Source organism: Mytilus trossulus, chromosome 8, assembly GCF_036588685.1.
Source record: "Mytilus trossulus isolate FHL-02 chromosome 8, PNRI_Mtr1.1.1.hap1, whole genome shotgun sequence".
NCBI classification, from domain to species: domain Eukaryota; kingdom Metazoa; phylum Mollusca; class Bivalvia; order Mytilida; family Mytilidae; genus Mytilus; species Mytilus trossulus.
The window spans coordinates 27271855-27289796 of record NC_086380.1 but is presented as its reverse complement, the minus strand read 5'-3'; the positions used below and the strand labels follow the sequence as shown (position 1 = coordinate 27289796).

At 31.8% G+C, this 17942-nt stretch overlaps 1 protein-coding gene across 1 annotated transcript in view; it reads right to left on the bottom strand.

Moving 5' to 3' along the window:
- LOC134681792 (uncharacterized) overlaps nucleotides 1–16445 on the bottom strand; it is an 80997-nt gene extending 64552 nt beyond the window's left edge. The window contains exons 1-2 of the mRNA XM_063541437.1: nucleotides 14361–16445; nucleotides 7805–7935 (exon numbers count right to left, since the gene is read on the bottom strand). Of these exons, the coding sequence (XP_063397507.1) occupies nucleotides 7805–7935; nucleotides 14361–15804 (1575 nt within the window). The 5' untranslated portion in view covers nucleotides 15805–16445. The remainder of the gene's footprint in view (nucleotides 1–7804; nucleotides 7936–14360) is intronic.
- Between the last annotated feature and the right edge of the window lie 1497 nt (nucleotides 16446–17942).

The following is a 17942-nucleotide window of genomic DNA, read 5'->3' as shown; positions in this document are numbered from 1 at the left end:
GTTGTAGTATTTTAATAAGTAAGACTTTCTAAGATATCAATAGAAATACTAAAGAATAAGGCGTATAGGTACAGTTTTCAATTTGTTAGCGGCCATGACGTAAAACAGCGAATCAAAGAATTCAACTTTATTTATAACTAATAAAGGACAATGCCGTTGATTAAAAAATACTCCATTCTAGGACCTTTTGTTTTCCAAATATTTAATATTACCAATAATTGATAAGTTCCAGTCCGACGGGTTCAAACAGAAACATTTAGATTCATAAAGCAGAGAAAACTGTATATCTTATAATCGGCATGACTTTATCAGATGACAATACTAATACTGAAATAAGGCTTGCGCATAATTATATACATTAATTCAGTCAAAGACACGCGATATCACGGGTGTGTTCTAGTATTATATAAAAACAAAGAGATTTGATATGATGATTGTTAATGAGGCAACGATCCTAATATGAGTTGGATGTTAGCAATTAGTCAAACCGGCATAAGGCCTTCACTGAGCGTCACTGATGAGTCTTATGTAGACGAAACGCGCGTCTGGCGTATAAAATTATAATCCTGGTACATTTGATAGCTACTTCAACAATGACAAATGCCGATACTGTATAGACGTTTATTAAAGGCCATAAAAAATGTTTGAAACAATTCCAACGTTAAAACTAACGGCCGTGGTATACAAAACAAAACAATTTACAAAAAATCAAATAGGAGTTGAAACATTAACCAACGACAACCACTAAACTACAGGTTCCTGACAGGTTTATCAGGAATAAGGCAGGCGTTGATATCAAAACGAAGATGTGGTATAATTGCCAATCAGACAACTCTTCACAAGAGACCAAATGATACAGAAATGAACAGACATATGTCACCATACGGCATTCAACAATAAGCAAAGCCCATTCCATATAGTAAGCACCTGACGTGGGACAGGCAAATACATATAGAATGTGGCGGGGTTATCATGTTAGAGGGATCCCAACCATCCCTAACCTGGGACAGTGATGTAACAGTACATTTAACAACTTATTTGGGAGCGCTCAATCCTCCTCAAAGGTGAAACAGTAGTGTAGCAGTGCATTATAAGAACAACCTGTGCAAATCAGTTGCAATTAGATTAGCTCAAAATATCAATACGAAACACAATGAAACTGGTCAACTAATATTAAGACAATCGACTTAAAGCATCGAACTTAGAGTATTTGCAATCACTGGCAGTTGGTTAAAGCTAGTATCAACTAGAACTAAACTAAATCAGACTGAAGTATCAATCAGTACACAACGACGGCTGGTAAACGTTGTATACTTACATATAGATCCATGTACAATGAAACTTTTTTTTTAAACTTTCTGATATCTTTGCTCTATACAAACATTATCCAGTTCGGTTATTAAAAAAAAAATAGATAGACTAAGATTTGTTTAGCAAAGGAAAGCACAAAGAAAACTGTAACAGAGCACACAGTCATGTCTAATAAACGTATCTTAATTTTCTTTAAAAATCGTGAACTTCATTTAATGTCATCCAATATAACAAAAATCTGCTATATTCTACGGCAAATTGAATTTTTATTTAATTGATCTTCCGTTTAATATCTCCAGAAGAGGTCCAGATTCGTTTGTTTTGAACTTGTCACCAGAAGAAATTCTTGAGATGTGCAGAAGAGACCAATAAATCACGTCCCAAGAGTACCAAATGGTGAAGTTAACTTCATCCCTTCGTATGACGTCATTACAAGTTAGTAACCGTAAGGAAATATCCGTTTCACATACGATAGCGGATATGTTCCTGATGTTGTAACTTCAATCCCGATTTCCATTTCACGTAAGTGACCTACTGGATTAGACTTATTGTCGCAGGTTTGTACTACCATGAGCAGCACTACGGGTGCCACATGTGGAGCAGGATCTGCTTACCCTTCTAAAGCACCGGATATCACCCCAGTGTTTGGTGGGGCTCGTGTTGCACAGTTTTTTTTTCATGTTTTTTGTATGTCTCTTTGTCTCTTTAGTTTAGCCATAGTGTTGTCAGTTTATTTTCGCGTTATAAGTTTACATGTCCCTCTGGTATTTTTCGACCCCATTTTAAATGTAACAGTAATGTTCATTTTAATGCCAAAATAATGGCCTAGATTTATCACATTTGGGACCTTAATAATGTAATGTCCTCCAAAAGCAATTTGGTTTCTTCACCATATTTCATAAATGTCGTACTCTTTGGCAAGCAACCCATCTTGCTACAGCCAAGAACAATAAAAAAAGCTATATTTTCAATTGGAAACCGTTTCTCTTTCACCAATCTATGAAAACACTTAAATTCTTCTAGCTTATTCGAATCTTTAAGAGCCTGGATTATACTTGGGAGTAATGCTACAAGTTCGTCATACGTTTCTGTATCACTATCAGCGGTGATATTCGCGGGTGTTTCTATCTCGCCAATTAAATTAAATTCAGACATTTCATTTTCAACCTCTTGCCCGTCCCATTTTTTTCGGTTTAAGTTCATCTTCTTGGGCATTTTATTTAATCTTATTATTTTCTTGTAAGGGCTTTCTTTTGTTGCACTGCTGCATTTGGAAACACAAATGGTTTCATTTACATCATTGCCGTGATAGATATAAGCCGTCCTTGTTCTCTACATACTTCAGGAATTTAACGAAAAATTTTCAAGGTTGTTGCCTCCCTAGTTGTCTTTTGTACCTTTATCACAATGTTTGAATGTTCAATTATAAAATGTTCTATGCTTGATGTGAAGGTGTCAAGCTTACATTCACAGGATTGACAGGAAAAGTATGGACTATTCATTACAGTGAGACCAGATAAACATAACAGTAAATAAGAAATCACCAAAACATCCACCTTATCAAAAACATGTGCATTATACGAATTTTTTGTAAGTCGCAAAAACAAACGCGATTAACATGCCCAGGAACGTCAATGTTAGTTACCTTTGAATTTTATTCTTAATACATGATTCCCCAACCAATTTCTCCAATAGAGATTTTGTTAATACACTGAAAGCTTAACTATTTCAAGATATAGGCGAGAAACGGGATTTCACATGATATAAACTGAAGTGAATTGCCTACACACCGTACAATTTTTATCAAATTATTTTCTAATTAGCGTACACACCCGCGGCTGTACACCGTACACAAAATCTTTTTTCACACTTGTTTTTTACCCAAAATGCTTAATGGAATGAGTTATCTAAGGTAGGTTTATGATTGGTAACAATCACTTTTGCACTGTTATATCTTTCATTCAAATATACTATGTAAATGGCTCGACAACTGCATCAAAATTGAAAATCCCTGTTAACCTTCACAACTATTTGCACAAGTAAAAATCTATTATTCATATTAAAATATAAAAGATGTCTCATAAACAGGAAGGAATCGATGAAAAAAATATTTGGGAGCAGGAATTTTAGATTTCGAGAAATGTACACTATATGTAGATAAAACAAAACAATTATTTTCTCACCGTGTCAGGTCAAAATTGATGATGTTCCGCTTGCTTAGTACCTATATCCGGTGTACTGATGATACAAGGTGTAAAATGGGCCTTGCGTGTTCCTTTATTAAGGTTTTTTTAGCATTATAATTTTATTCGTCACATATCACTTGTTACAAAAACTATCAAGATTCCACCGACTACCCAGGAAAAAAATAAAAATAATATGTTAATTATTTCTTTATTATCTTCTTTTAATTTCTAATAACATTTGACTTGTTATCTTAAATCTATTTGTGTCTTCTCTCCTAGTACATTCAGTCACAAAACATATTTAGACATCTATATTTTTTTGTTTTCTGTTCAGATACATATATCTTGTATATAGAAAAACTAAATACTGTAATTAAAAAAATTATGGAGTAATACTTGATGTCTGTGATTTTGTACCTCAATATTAGGTTTTGTAGTTTTATCATAAAATCTATATTGCATCTTTTAGATCATCCAAAATCTTGTCAAGTAAGAACAATTAAGATTTCTTTTTACTTTGTCGGGCTTCCGATTCCTAATATAGTTAAAGCTTCGTGTTTCTAGTGCTTTAATATGACTTTCGGGAATGAGACAAACGTTTCCCAAGAATGTAAGTAAAGGCAAAATTAGTGTTTTTATAATAAGTAATTTCCCTGAAACTGAAAGATTTCTTTGTTCCCCCTTCTTAAACATTTTTATAATTTTTTTCTATTTTTCAATTTAATTTCTTGCACTCCTCTTCCTCATGGTAAAAAATACCCCTCAAGCTTTGAGTTAGTCCATCAAGACCAGGAGATTTAATTAATTTGATTTTATAGATACCATGTGTGCATTCCTCCACTAATTTTCCCATCACATAAAGCATGTATAGGTTTATTATTTTCATCGACTTTATTTTCTAATTTGATATATGTTTCTGTTAAATATTTGTTAAAATGATTTTATTTCACAATTTTTTATAATTATATTTTATCCTATTATGGAGCTTCTCTTGATCCGAAATTATTTCTCATTATCTTCCTATAGCTTACTAATGGATATGTTGAATTGGTGTTTTTTATCTGACCCAAGATAATAAGAATTTTTTTCACCAAACTCTACCCATTTTCTCTAGATATCATTGAGCTACTTTCGCCTTTTCTTCGTATATGTTATCTAGCTCCTTCTTCAATATCATTTCTTTCTTTTTCTATTTCATTATCATCTATTATCTATAATACTCATTTCCCTTACCGCGATTTTAAAATCACCCAATAACAGTCTATAATCTAATGTTTCCTTTTCGAAAACATATTTATTTATCAAATTATTTATCAGTTCTTTGTAATCTTTATCTTGCAAAACTGAATGATTAATTTTCCAATACCCATTGCCCTTTTTGGTACCCCTGGTTTAAATTTGAGAAATACACTGTGATGATCAGTAGACAGAATAACAGCCGGTTTAAATTTACCAAATGTTGCAAGTGATAAAATATCTGACCCCATGAAGATCATGTCAATCCTACTAGCTTGTGATTGGTCACTTCTTTTCCATTTGAATTGCTGTTTACATTTATTAAAGTTTCTAAAAAAAATCGGACATTTTGTTAGTTTTTGTCAATTTTTTTTAAATCCTAAAAGGGGTGCGTAAATTTACATGGACGTTTAGATTTTCTATCAATTGAGTAAAATCGCCCCAATTATTGGTATTCCTAGACCGTGTTCTTTCAAATTATCAGTGACCCTTTTGAAAAAAGAATGTCTAGATGATATACAGTAAGGTGAATGTGTTACAGTGAATTTCTAGAATCAGTGATTATGTAGAATCCCGGAAATTTTCAGGGATTATGTCGAATAACTGTTCAGTTTAGGGATATGTATAATCACTAAAATTTTCAGGGATTATGTATAATCACTAGAAAAAATGTCAGGGATTATACATAATAACTGAAATGATGAATTCGTTTTATTTATGTAGAAATCGAATAAAAATAATTTTATAAAAACATATCAAAACATCAATATAAACATAACTCCATTATTGTAAAAGGTTAAGCAAAATATATTAAACATGTTCAATGATAACCTCAATTCGTCAAAATTTGAGCACAACATATTAAGCTGTTAGACAAAATATACTTAGAAGCACAATATATTAAAATGTAAAGAACAATATTCAAAAACAATCATCTATTTTTACAAACTAAATTTGGATGACATCGACTATTGAACATTTGCCCTGCTTTTCCACAGGCACATCTATTTGATTCACATCTTTTTTACTGCACATTTTAAAAACCTTGTCCATCACATATCAAATTAAGGTTTGCTACACGTCTTAGAGAAATAAAGTATTCAGTACAAACATCTGAGCAAGTGTCGCTCCTCTTATTATACTTTGGTTTTGAACATCATGAAAAATAAATGAAAATACTAAGAGATACTGCCAATCATGCGTATTCTATACATTAAGTTGCGTCAGTTTTCTCAGTTTGAATTTTTTGTTTATTTGAATATAAAATATTCAATACAGATATTCAACAACCGTCTTTGCCATTTGTTTTACCACAAAGAACATTTATGTACTATGGGTTTACACTACAAACTTTTTTGTCATATGATCTTGGTAATCCATGATGACTTAAAATTAAGTAGATTACATATAATCTAAAAATGTGAATTCAATCCTTTGCTAACTATTGGTTTAATAACAAGTTTAAAACCCGATAAAACAATAGTATACTAATGAATCACTAATGGTGGAAATGAGCATATGACAAATAGTTTTTTTTATTTCTGATTATATTTGAGTTTGATTACTTTTGCTATTCACAAAATTTATTTTTTCGTCAGTTATTTAAGATTTAATATTACTAGCTAGATCCATGCACATCAGACGCAATCATATGTTTAGGTGTGATGATGTAAAAATGTAATCTGTAAACAACTATAAGAGATGGTAGGAGCCTTTTAAACAATTTAAAGCATGACTATAAATCATTAATTAAAAGTGAGAGGGTTAGTGCTATAGAACCAGATTTAATCCACAATTTTCCACATTTGAAAAGGCCTGTACCAAGTCAGGAATATGACAGTTCTTGTCCATTCGTTTTTGATACGTTTTGTTATTTGATTTTGCCATGTGATTATGGACTTTCCGAATTGATTTTTCTCTTAGTTGAGTATTTTTTTGATTGTACTGTTTACTGTTTAATCAACCTTTCAAAGAAAAAGAAAAAGACAAAAATATAGTTTGTCTATATTTAATTTTCATCAAACAAAGGATCTTTGAGTTATTGATAATCCCCAAATCATTTCAGGGAATTTGTAGAATAACAATTAAAATGTTCAGTGATTATGTAAAATCAGTGGTCATTGTCAGGGATCATATAGAATCACTAAAGATTTTAGTGATTCTACATATTCCCTGAAAAATCAGGGATTATACATAATCCCTGATTATACAAATTCACTGTAACACATATACACCAATAAATTTAAAAATTTAGTTATTTATCTGCACATTGATCAGTATAAATCTTCCGTCGTTATCAATTAATTTATTGATTAGTTCGAAGCTAAGTGATTTATAAATTAAAATAGCTACACCTCTACTAGCCGTAATGCCACGACTACAAAATGTATGATACTCCGTTTTATTATGTATTTCTCTTTCAATAATTTCACCGAAATGAGTTCCTTGTAAAAAAACTTATAACGCTTTTTTTCAGCCGTAAACCATATTACAACTCTATTTTCGTTTTTCCTGTGAATTAATTCCGTTACCATTGAGACTACATAGATTAATTGTACTTGTAAATGTCATAGTTAATAATAATTAGGTTATAATTATTCTAGTTTAACTGTGAGTATTACTGCGCGGTTTTTTTTAATTTACATTGGTTAGAGATACAGAGCGAGGGTTGAGGTACCACTAAACAGGTTCAACCCAGCTGCATTTTTGCGCCGGTCCAAAGTCGGTATTCTCTGGCATTTGTTAGTCTCGTATGTTTTTCTTTTAAATTTTAATTCATTTTAAGGGAGTTAAGTATGACGACAAATTCACTGAACTAGTACTCATTTTGTTAGGGCAAGCTGAAGTCTGACTCCGGTTATGGGTTTTTCTCGTTGTGTTGAAGACATTTTGTTGGCCTTTGGCTGTTCTATATTACCATTCTCTCTCAGTGCAGTGTATATGTTATGATCTCACTGTAACATTCCCTGTGTTTTTCTATTATTAAACCTTTTGTCAGTTCGTTTACTAGTTACGACAATATTGTTATTATGATGAAATATACTTAAAAAAGATAGGTTATTAATATTTACCGTCCAGTAACCACCATCTGTGACCATGTCGCAATAAACCCTGAACATAGAACCATTTTCAGGATAAATCTGATAAACACCACTCTTATGCACTCTCTTATCTAATTCAGAACAATCTGTTGGTCTAAATTCTAATAGATTGGAGAGAAAAAAACACAAATGTATCTATAAGAAGTATTTTGTGAAATAGGATTAAAGCAATTGGGACCTTACTAATATATCTGATCTGACCTGTTGAAAAATAATGATAAGACAATAACCATATTTAATTTAGTAATCAATGAATATAAAATTAGTCTATACTTATAGAACTTAACATAGTTTGCATATTGTTTTGCAGTTAAACAGTTAACTGTAAGGCGTTCCTAGTATTCAGACCATTGTCATCACCTTTACTTATTCATTTATCGTGTATTTTTTTCTAGATTCAACGATTCCTAAAACTGTCGCGTAAATGGACTCACCAAATTATATTCAATTGTTTCCTATGTCATGTATGTTACCACTATCTTTAAATTCGAATTAGCAAACTTACTGATTTCTGTTTACTAAAGGAATTAATTTATAATTATAAACTTACTCTCATTAATTATTTATTTTTATATAACTTCACTTAAATCACTCCATGAAATCTGCTAATAGAGGTCGGTCATTTAAAGACGTATCAACCGTATCATATACGTTGACGTATCCGCATCTGCAGATATACCAAAATACAGCATACTATGATCACGAGCTTTAATTAAATGTACTTTTAATAATGCAATTTGGCGAAGGATTAATTTCTAATGCAGAAATTAACAAAACAACTGGGGGATATGGAGTTTTTGTGGATTATGTAACCCGACTTTTAAAGATATTCCGGATAGTTGGAACAGTTTACAGGCATGATAGGAGTGAATACGGTAAAATCGTTTGTTTGTGTATGAACTTGTGCTCAGGTAGAACCAAATTGTTAATTGACAAAAAGAGTGATACTTAGTACCTTTCTATTACCTTTTATGTATATAAGTAGTACATTTGATGTTTTTTTGCTGTGTTTATTCATATAAGATCTTGAAATAATTTTTGACTAGATTATTAAAGGAGTGGGTACGATATTCGTGTACCTGCCTTACATTGGCTTCTTTTTAAGGGCATGTAAAAGTAGTTCATAGAACCCCTCATTTTTGTTTACAAAACACCACTATTATACATATTGAAAGTGTATGTTTGATTTTTTCCAAGATATTCCAATTATTTTATTTTCTTTTTAAATGAAGCATAGTCTTATATATATAATTATTATTAAGCTCGGGATCACATACTATTTTTTTTATATATCTGCAGATGCGGGTACGTCAACGTATACGATACGGTTGATGCGTATGTAAATGAACGACCTTTATTAATATGTGTACCTGTGAAAAAATGAATACTGACTTACAATTCACTTCATCAAAGTACTAGGTTGTACTTTTAAAATACAGCTGTTTTACAAACAACGTCTCTTTTGGCAAGATATATATTATTCACATTTACTTTATTTTGTTTACGTTCTGGTCCCAGATATGACCTCTATGTTGCGTCTTATAAAGACATAATTTAGGAATGTTACCAGTACAAATAAACATAAATAGCGGCTGACTAGAATTCGCAGGAAAATTCAAAGTGAGGGTTGTACATAATTTTAATATAGGTTTAAACTCTTAAAGTTCAAGGCATATAAATGTTGTTAGTATGCCTCACAAGCCTATATTTTTAACATTGAAACAAACCGTAGTGCATATGAGCTTTCCATTCTAGGATATATTTTTTTTTATGAAATTTCATAGTAAAATTGGTTCAGTTTTAGCAGTAAAAGAAGTTTCTATGAGGAATTGTATTGTTGATATCTACAGAAGTGTAATCTAAATTTGGTGAAAAAATGAACATACAGAATTTCACCAAAGCTGGTTAATCTCAGATATTTGAATGAAATAAACTCAAATATGAAGTTTTATAAATATTTCGGTACGATTACGAAATCTAGGTCTTTACTGTGATGATTCAGCATAAATTCACAGTTTACAATATGCTTACTTAACCTAAAATCCTTTATGCACAGTAAATTCCTAAATTCTCAATTATAATTTGAATTCTTAAGCAGTGCTTCAGTTGTCTCTTCGTAGTCATTGAAACTCATAGATCATTGATGAATATTTTGGTAGGAATGTGTTTGTCCTGTCGAAATCACAAATTTACAAATAAGCCTTAACACCTGAATGTGCTTACTCATGTAACTTTTAACAGTGGCATAAAAAATACAAGTGGGAGATACAAAACAAAATCAATAAAAATAGCGTTTTCTATTCATAAACTTCTATATTAACAAAAAAACAGAATTATTTTGCAAAATTTAGGCACCAGGGGCCCAAATCAGAGACAAATCCGGGCAAAAAAACCCAAGATATTCTAGCCTGTAAATGTATCGTATAAAGGTCTTCTGTATAGAAAATAATAACTGCGCTTTCAATTTATGCCACAAAAAAACAGATGTCAACAGTCTGTTATATGACACTTCTAGTGAATTCATTAATCTTGCAAATACATTCAATTTTGGCAAATATGCTTTGTTAAAACACTTCCAGTCATACACGTATATTATCCAAATAATATCCAGATATATTTTAAGGGATACTATTATTGTAACAATATTTATTCACTGACCATTTTAGGCAGCAATTGTAAAATTTTAAAGATAAATAGGCATAAAGTAAGATCTGAACTAGACACAGAGGCATGATTAAATATTTAACTTTGGATTCGAGCGTTACTGATGAGTCTTTTGTAAACGAAAAACGCGTCTGGCGTATATTCAAAATTTAGTCCTGGTATCTATGATGAGTGTATGTACTACCACTGGGTCGATGTCACTGCTGGTGGAGATTTATTTCCCCGAAGTAGTCCGCACTTTTGTGCTGACAAGAAATATCATTGATATGGTTATACTTATAAATTAACTGTTTACCGAATTGTGATTTTTTTTTTAAATATTAAGGCTTTTCTACGTATACCTCAGGCATAGATAACCTGAGCTGCATTTGGCAATGTTGAAATTTTGCTCCTTAATGCTCTGCAACTTCGTATTTTATTTTGCCTTTCTAACTTTTTTGGATTCGAGCGTCACTGATGAGTCTTTTGTAGACGAAACGCGCGTCTGACAAATATACATTTAGTCCTGGTATATATGATGAGTTTATTTACATGATATAGGATGGTTTCATTGTTTAACTATTACACTTTACATTTATAGTATTCTGAAAATGTCATCAATTTGTCATCAGAAACAGGGTTGGGGAGTATAAATGTACTGTTTGAGAAAAGTAAGAGAATATGCAATGATGTCTTTTCGGCTAAGATTATAAACTACGAGTATTATTGTGTGAAAAGGTGTTTTTCAAGACTTTTATATTTGAATAAATGTTAGTATATTTTGCACTTAGAAATACAACTGCTTTGGTTAAATATATAACATGTATGATATTGGAATAGAGGTATTGAACGTACTCATAGCACTATTTTCAAAAACAAGACTGAAAGGAGTAGACAATATGAATGACAATGAATAACCTATAGCTATTTGGAAAGTGGTAATTCTTATGATACATAACACTACAAAATGCTATGAGTCTGCAAAGTCAATAGTTTGTGCTCGATCAGTAACGTCGATTAAAAATATTTCATGAAAAAGACTCGACATAATCCTTAACTGTACTTAACTTTACTTGACTTTGGTCTCATATATACTTAATAATAAATATAAAAAGGATGTGGTATGAGTGTTCATGAGACAACTCTCCACCCAAGTCACAGTTTTTAAAAGAAAAATCTGTCTGATTAAGTTCTTGGTAATTTTGGTATAGTATAAATATGGTTTTGACCAGTCTCGAACTGTCTCGACACAGTCGTGACCTTACATTTAGTCTTGAGTGGTTTCATTCATCCGATCTTACTCAATTAAATATTAATATTACACAATTCAAGGTTTTTTGACAGTTTGGTTCATTGCTGTCAAATTATAAGATTTAATTATTAATGTCAAAAAGCTAATAATTTTTGTTCTGATTAATTTCAGATAATTATCTTTAATTATATCAATAACAGAAACTTCTACCTTTTTTACCTATTAATAAAATCCTCAAATGTTAAAGAAACACACCAGACTACCAAAGAACCTGGCATTCTTTAAGATCAATATATACCTGTAATAGCTGAAAAGTGATATGAAAATCCAACTTCATTTGCAAAAGCTACATATTACTAGTAGTTAAATCCTTAAATTTGGGAAAAAAACACCAAACTACCAAACAACCTGATATTCTGTAAAATCATTATATATTTGAGATAGCTGTATATTTTTATGAAAATCCAAGTTGAGTTTGAAAAATTCTAAAAAAAGGTATGTCAAAGACTATCTTAATTTAATCCGCACTGAAAATGCTAGCTTCTTTTACTTACATGTATTATTAAATCCTTAAACTTGACAACAATACAGAAAACTACCAAACAACCTGGCATTCTGTAAGATCAGTATATATTGAGAATGCTGTTTTGTTTTGTAAATAAGTTGATTTCAAAACGACACAGAAATAATCGAAGATGACTATCTAAATTAAATCGTACCTTTTAATTAAACCTTTTCAGTTGACGGTTATGAACCAAACAAACAAAAACATTGAAGTTTATAAGATCAAAATATAATTGGTAATGATGAATAAAATGGACTGATTTCGGATTGACCAGACTAAATTTAACGGTCAAGAATGTGTCGAGACTAACGGAGAATGGTCGATACCATATTCAGACTACTGATTCAGTATACAAAAATTGTCAAGTATTCACTCAAACTTATCAAGTAAAATCGAGTACAGTTAAGTACTGTCGAGATTATGTCGAGTCTTGTCACGTAAAATCTGGTCTTTTCAAACTCTTAGTAGTATTAAGTGTAAAATAACAAAAGACCGCCACTACAACATAGAACTGCCAATACACCCTGGGAAATGATTTCGGGATACCAATAAAGGGATGATTTATACACAAGACTTTCATACTTATTTACTAATTCAAAAATTTGTCGGTATACACAAAAAGATACCACTCAAAGAAGTTATGAAAATCTTCAGACAAATTGCACTTCACAAAAAGTACAATCCGAATACACAGCCAATTTTGCATAGGTACTATTTTTGTACTTCAAATCTGTAGTACTGAAAATTTACTTTTGATATTTAGTACTATTTCCTTACTTTAAAATTATTGTACTATTTACCTACCTTTATTTTACAGTACTTGATTTGTACCTTTTGGTACAGAAATAATACCAAAAGCGATCACAATATTCCATGTTTGAAAATCATAATTTTAAGAGATTTGAAAGACATACTATCAAAATGCTGAAAATGTAACGTTGTAACCAAAAATATGTAGTACTTAGATTTTTCAAGTACAAATCAAAAACCGTAAAATACAGTTACCTAAATGTTACAATAATTTTAGAGTAACAAAATAGTACCAAATATGAAAAGTAGATTTCAAGTACTACATATGTTTGGTACAGACATAGTACCTATGGAAAACTGGCTGTGTATAGGTTTATTTAAATAACTCCTTGAGACTATAAAGTCCAGATAATAACTATTATAATCTTTACTTTTTTTTTTATATAAATCATAGTGATTCAAATAAGCCACATCAAAGATATGCTGTTTATAATTGCATAATTCGGAATTGAAACCAGCATGAATAGGAATCATACTGGTTTCAATACCGAATTAGTTCAAAAAGGTAGGATTGGACAATTTTGTGTTGTATGAAGGAGGACGAAGCCTTAAATTTTTCAGGGGGGTTCCCAACTGTAGTACAGACAGATATTTTTAAGATTGTAAATCAAAGAAAACAAACGGATTTTAAAGGAATTTGTAATTTTATAAACTGGGCTTATTAACACACAAACAAACAAAAGTCCGAAAGACCTTTTTCATATGTCTGGGAATGATTCGGTGCAGTTTATACACCTGTACATATCTTTAAAAAGGCATTTTATCCTAAAATTCCTCAAAAATGGAAACAAAAAATTGAATCACTCCACACGTAACCTCTAGATCTGTCGACACTAAGATCATCTGATAAATAATGAAAGCATACAAGCTTTTTCGTGTATAGTTACAATAAACTGAATATGTAAAGCATACCCTGAATTTCGTGCAGATTTTTTCATAAATAGTTATAATTGGGTAAACGCTCTAATCGCACATATCCATCGTTTATTTCTAATTTTGGTCAAAAATCAACATTCAACTAACCAAACTTCAAAACATATGATAATTTTATATTTGAAAACAAAGGGGAAAATTATTTCTCTTCCTAGTTTTTACCTCTAATTCGAAACACAAAGACCATTCATTGGGAATATAGAATTCCCCATTATTGTTAAATACTGAAATGATTATATGTTATTGCAGCTATGATTCGAGAGTATTTCTTTTCTTTATATAAATATTGAAATGCACACATTCTTGATAAAAATAGAACTCACCTTGACAGCGTCTGCCAATTTTTGATGATTTACACGAACAAGCACCGTTAACATGCTGACATATACCAGATAAAGATCCCTCGTGGTCACAATTACAAGGCTGACATTTAATTCCAATGGAGCATTTTGAACTATCTTTACACTCAAATGTACCATCACAGCATTTGTTGAAACACTTTTTGGTCTCCACTTCATTATCTTTACATTGTTTTCCATGTCCCTTTTGTTGTACTACTATGTGTCTATAGCGTTTCTGTTCCCCTCCATTCCCACATGCTTTGTTACAAGCAAACCACGATGTCCAGTCACTTAACTTACAGTCTTGTTTTATTTCTATATCACAATTGTGTCCAAGAAAATGCTCTTTACATTGGCACTGCCCTGTTTCTGGGTGACATATGTTTGAGACTGATCCTGTAGTATTACATTTGCAAGGTAAACAAGCAGATGTTATGCTTTTGCATTTGATATAGCGAGTGCCTTTGCGTGCATACCCTTGTATGCACCTATTTTCAATGTCCATATCCTTCATTAGCTGGAACTTATCACAATGAACATTTGAAGAATGGGTTATTTCTGCACTACACGTGGAATCCGTTGAAAACTGTATCTGACTTTTTACGCGCTGTTGAAATAAGCTAAGAACCTTAGGAGAATGTGGGTCTAAAACATGGCGAACTTGCAATAATACGGAAAACCCATTTGCCTGCGCAATATGAAATTGCCTCCAGAGGTTATCTATCTTTGTTTTGAAATCGAATGTGCAAGCCTCATTCTTATTGCGTTTGATGACTCTAGCAAGCAACGATTCTGGCTGAAATGTATCTTCATCCCGTCGATAATTGAAGTATGAGTCTATTTTGTACAATACCTTTTGCAAATGAAATGCAATTCGCAATAACTTAGACTTCTTGTATTCGTGTGTTACTATTTGATCACATTTCATTATCCTTCTCGCACTTGTAATCAGGTAGTTCATGCTTAGATATGTATTATAAAATGATCCAATATCAGAAGTCGTTAAAACATTTGTCTGTATAGCTTCAGTGTTTACTTTTTTTATTGTTTCATAAGCAAACGAAATACACTTCATGGATGCAATTAACAAATTGGTTGCTAATTTAAGATCAATGATATTCCCTGCCTTAGGGACTTGATTCAATGTTGACATCACTGCTACTGTATCCATTGCTAAGATGACTTGATTATGTATTTGACAGTGTGTTCCATCATAGTACTGTGGACAGTAACACATATCACGGTTTTCCATTAAAAGATGGACGCATTCGCCATTTTGGCATTTAGCTTTACAAACCTTCTTTGAGGAACATTCTTGCACAACTCTTAGTAAGGAGCTTCTGAAATCATACATGTCCTGAGTCCAACTTCGTATCTGTGATATGGAATCCGTGCTCGTTTTTGCTAATTTACCATACACAACCATGATTTGTTCAGCTTTTAAAAGTTTCAAAAGTAAATTCGTGCCAAACTTCAGAATTGTCTCTTCATTGCAACCTGATGTTTCCTTCACTTGCTGAAGTAACGACGTCTTTGAAAACCTGGTTCCATTTAAAGTTGTCTGGAAGATGTGCCTATAGTAATCTACGATGTCAAAATCGTTCTTAAACAACTTGATAGTCCACTGCAAGCCTGTCTCACATTCATCTTGGCTTGTACATTTTAATTCTTCCAGTTTCTCCAGGAATCGATTAAGGATTAAAAAACTAAATTCAATGTTTCTGAGTTCGAAGGAAATTTCTCTTAAATCTCTCCCAAACTCCCTGTCGGTTGTTAACTCAAGTTTTCTGTTTATATCAGTGAATGTTGTTTTCAATTCTTTATAGGCTTTTTGTTCTGTTTTGGGATTGTACTTCTGGATGAAAGCAGCAAGACTATCCACAGTACCAATAAAATTTGTCAACAGGTTGATTTGGTTTAAAACTTTTGACCTCGGTTTGGTGCTAAATATATCACCAGATGCTTTCCGTCAGCTAACCCAATTTTGATTTGACTCTTCCATTTCTCCCTTAAAGATAATTCTTCTCCAAAGACAAAGCATCCTATCAGACTCCACAAACAACTGATGACAATGAATATTTGCATCTTGCTGGAATACAATGTATATTTTAAAAATAAGTATCATAGGTTTATACACATGAACACATTCCATACTGCTGTGAAGCAATATTCCAGGAGTACCTGCATATTGGATAGTTTTAAATAAGTACACCCTCAATATGCACGTGATGTAACGGAACTTAGGACAAGTCTTTTGAATTCACTTAAAAATCTATTATACTATCAAGGTTTCGTTACTTATTTGATGAACACAAAACTTCGGGCAATGCTGAAATCTCACCAAGCTAGCTATGGTGATCAATGTTTAGTTCAGTCTCATTTCTCAGACCATTAACATTGTACTTAATAGTATCAGTTGCTATACCAAAAATGTTAATGCCATCACTATGTGTAAAATTTATAAAAGTTTAAAAGTGTTTTAGGTTTTCCATGTGTCCTTCTGTCCCGTAGACAATAATTCAATATCAACCTTTTATTAGGCAAACTTAAACCATCACTGCTAAAAGAATTTTAGTAAGGGTATATTACCAAATTAAAACATTCTTTGAACATACACTAAGAAACAAAGGACGATTTTTTTGCAGTTTAATTAAGCTTTAAAATTTGGAAACAAACCAATAACACGAGCATGGGCACACGAACACATATTTGACTACCAAAACATAGTTGTATCGTCTGTTACGCAATATCTATAGAATATGACATTAATTTGATACAAAGACACCGGTTTGAGGCTGGACAAATAATCGATATGCAAACGCTACTTGTTTTCTATTATGATTTCATTGATGGCATATTATTAATTACATGGATGCTCATGCATGACGAGTTCCAAGTGTTAAGGTCAACATATATCCCTCCTAAAGTTTTATATAATCGAAATAACGAGGTTGTATGTCGGGATTCGTGTTTTTGGTCATGTTCAACTTGATGGTTTGATTTAATTGGACATCATTTTCGACTGTTCCCTTTCTTTAAATATCTTCATTCTTTTTAGATATAAATGGGAACTTTATTTTTTCTTATCAAGTTGTTTAACATTTTGACATCCTTGCCCTTTCGAGCCTTTTCAACAACTAGCACGGTCATAATGATGATACCATATGGACATTTTAAATATATTAAAAATAAAAGTGCAACAGAGTGTTTAAAATAACCCCGATCATATATACATAGGGTCATGATCATACGCGTATGGTCGAAATACTCATATGGTTCGGAGCATATACTTATAGTTGACTTTATAACAGGTATAAAACGAAATCCCCAAAAGATTTCTAGAGGTTTTTTTATCTGAAAGATCGACGAGCAATAGCTATATCGATTTGACCATTGGAATTAGCCACATCGACAAACAGCACAGGAAAAAGGACGACATTTACACATGTTGAAATCGGCCTTCATAGCTGCTAAGTGCGACTTCATTGAATTTGAGCATTAGCCAGAAGACACATCATATAGATGGATAATCGTCTCGAAGAACTATATTCAATTGTATGTTCT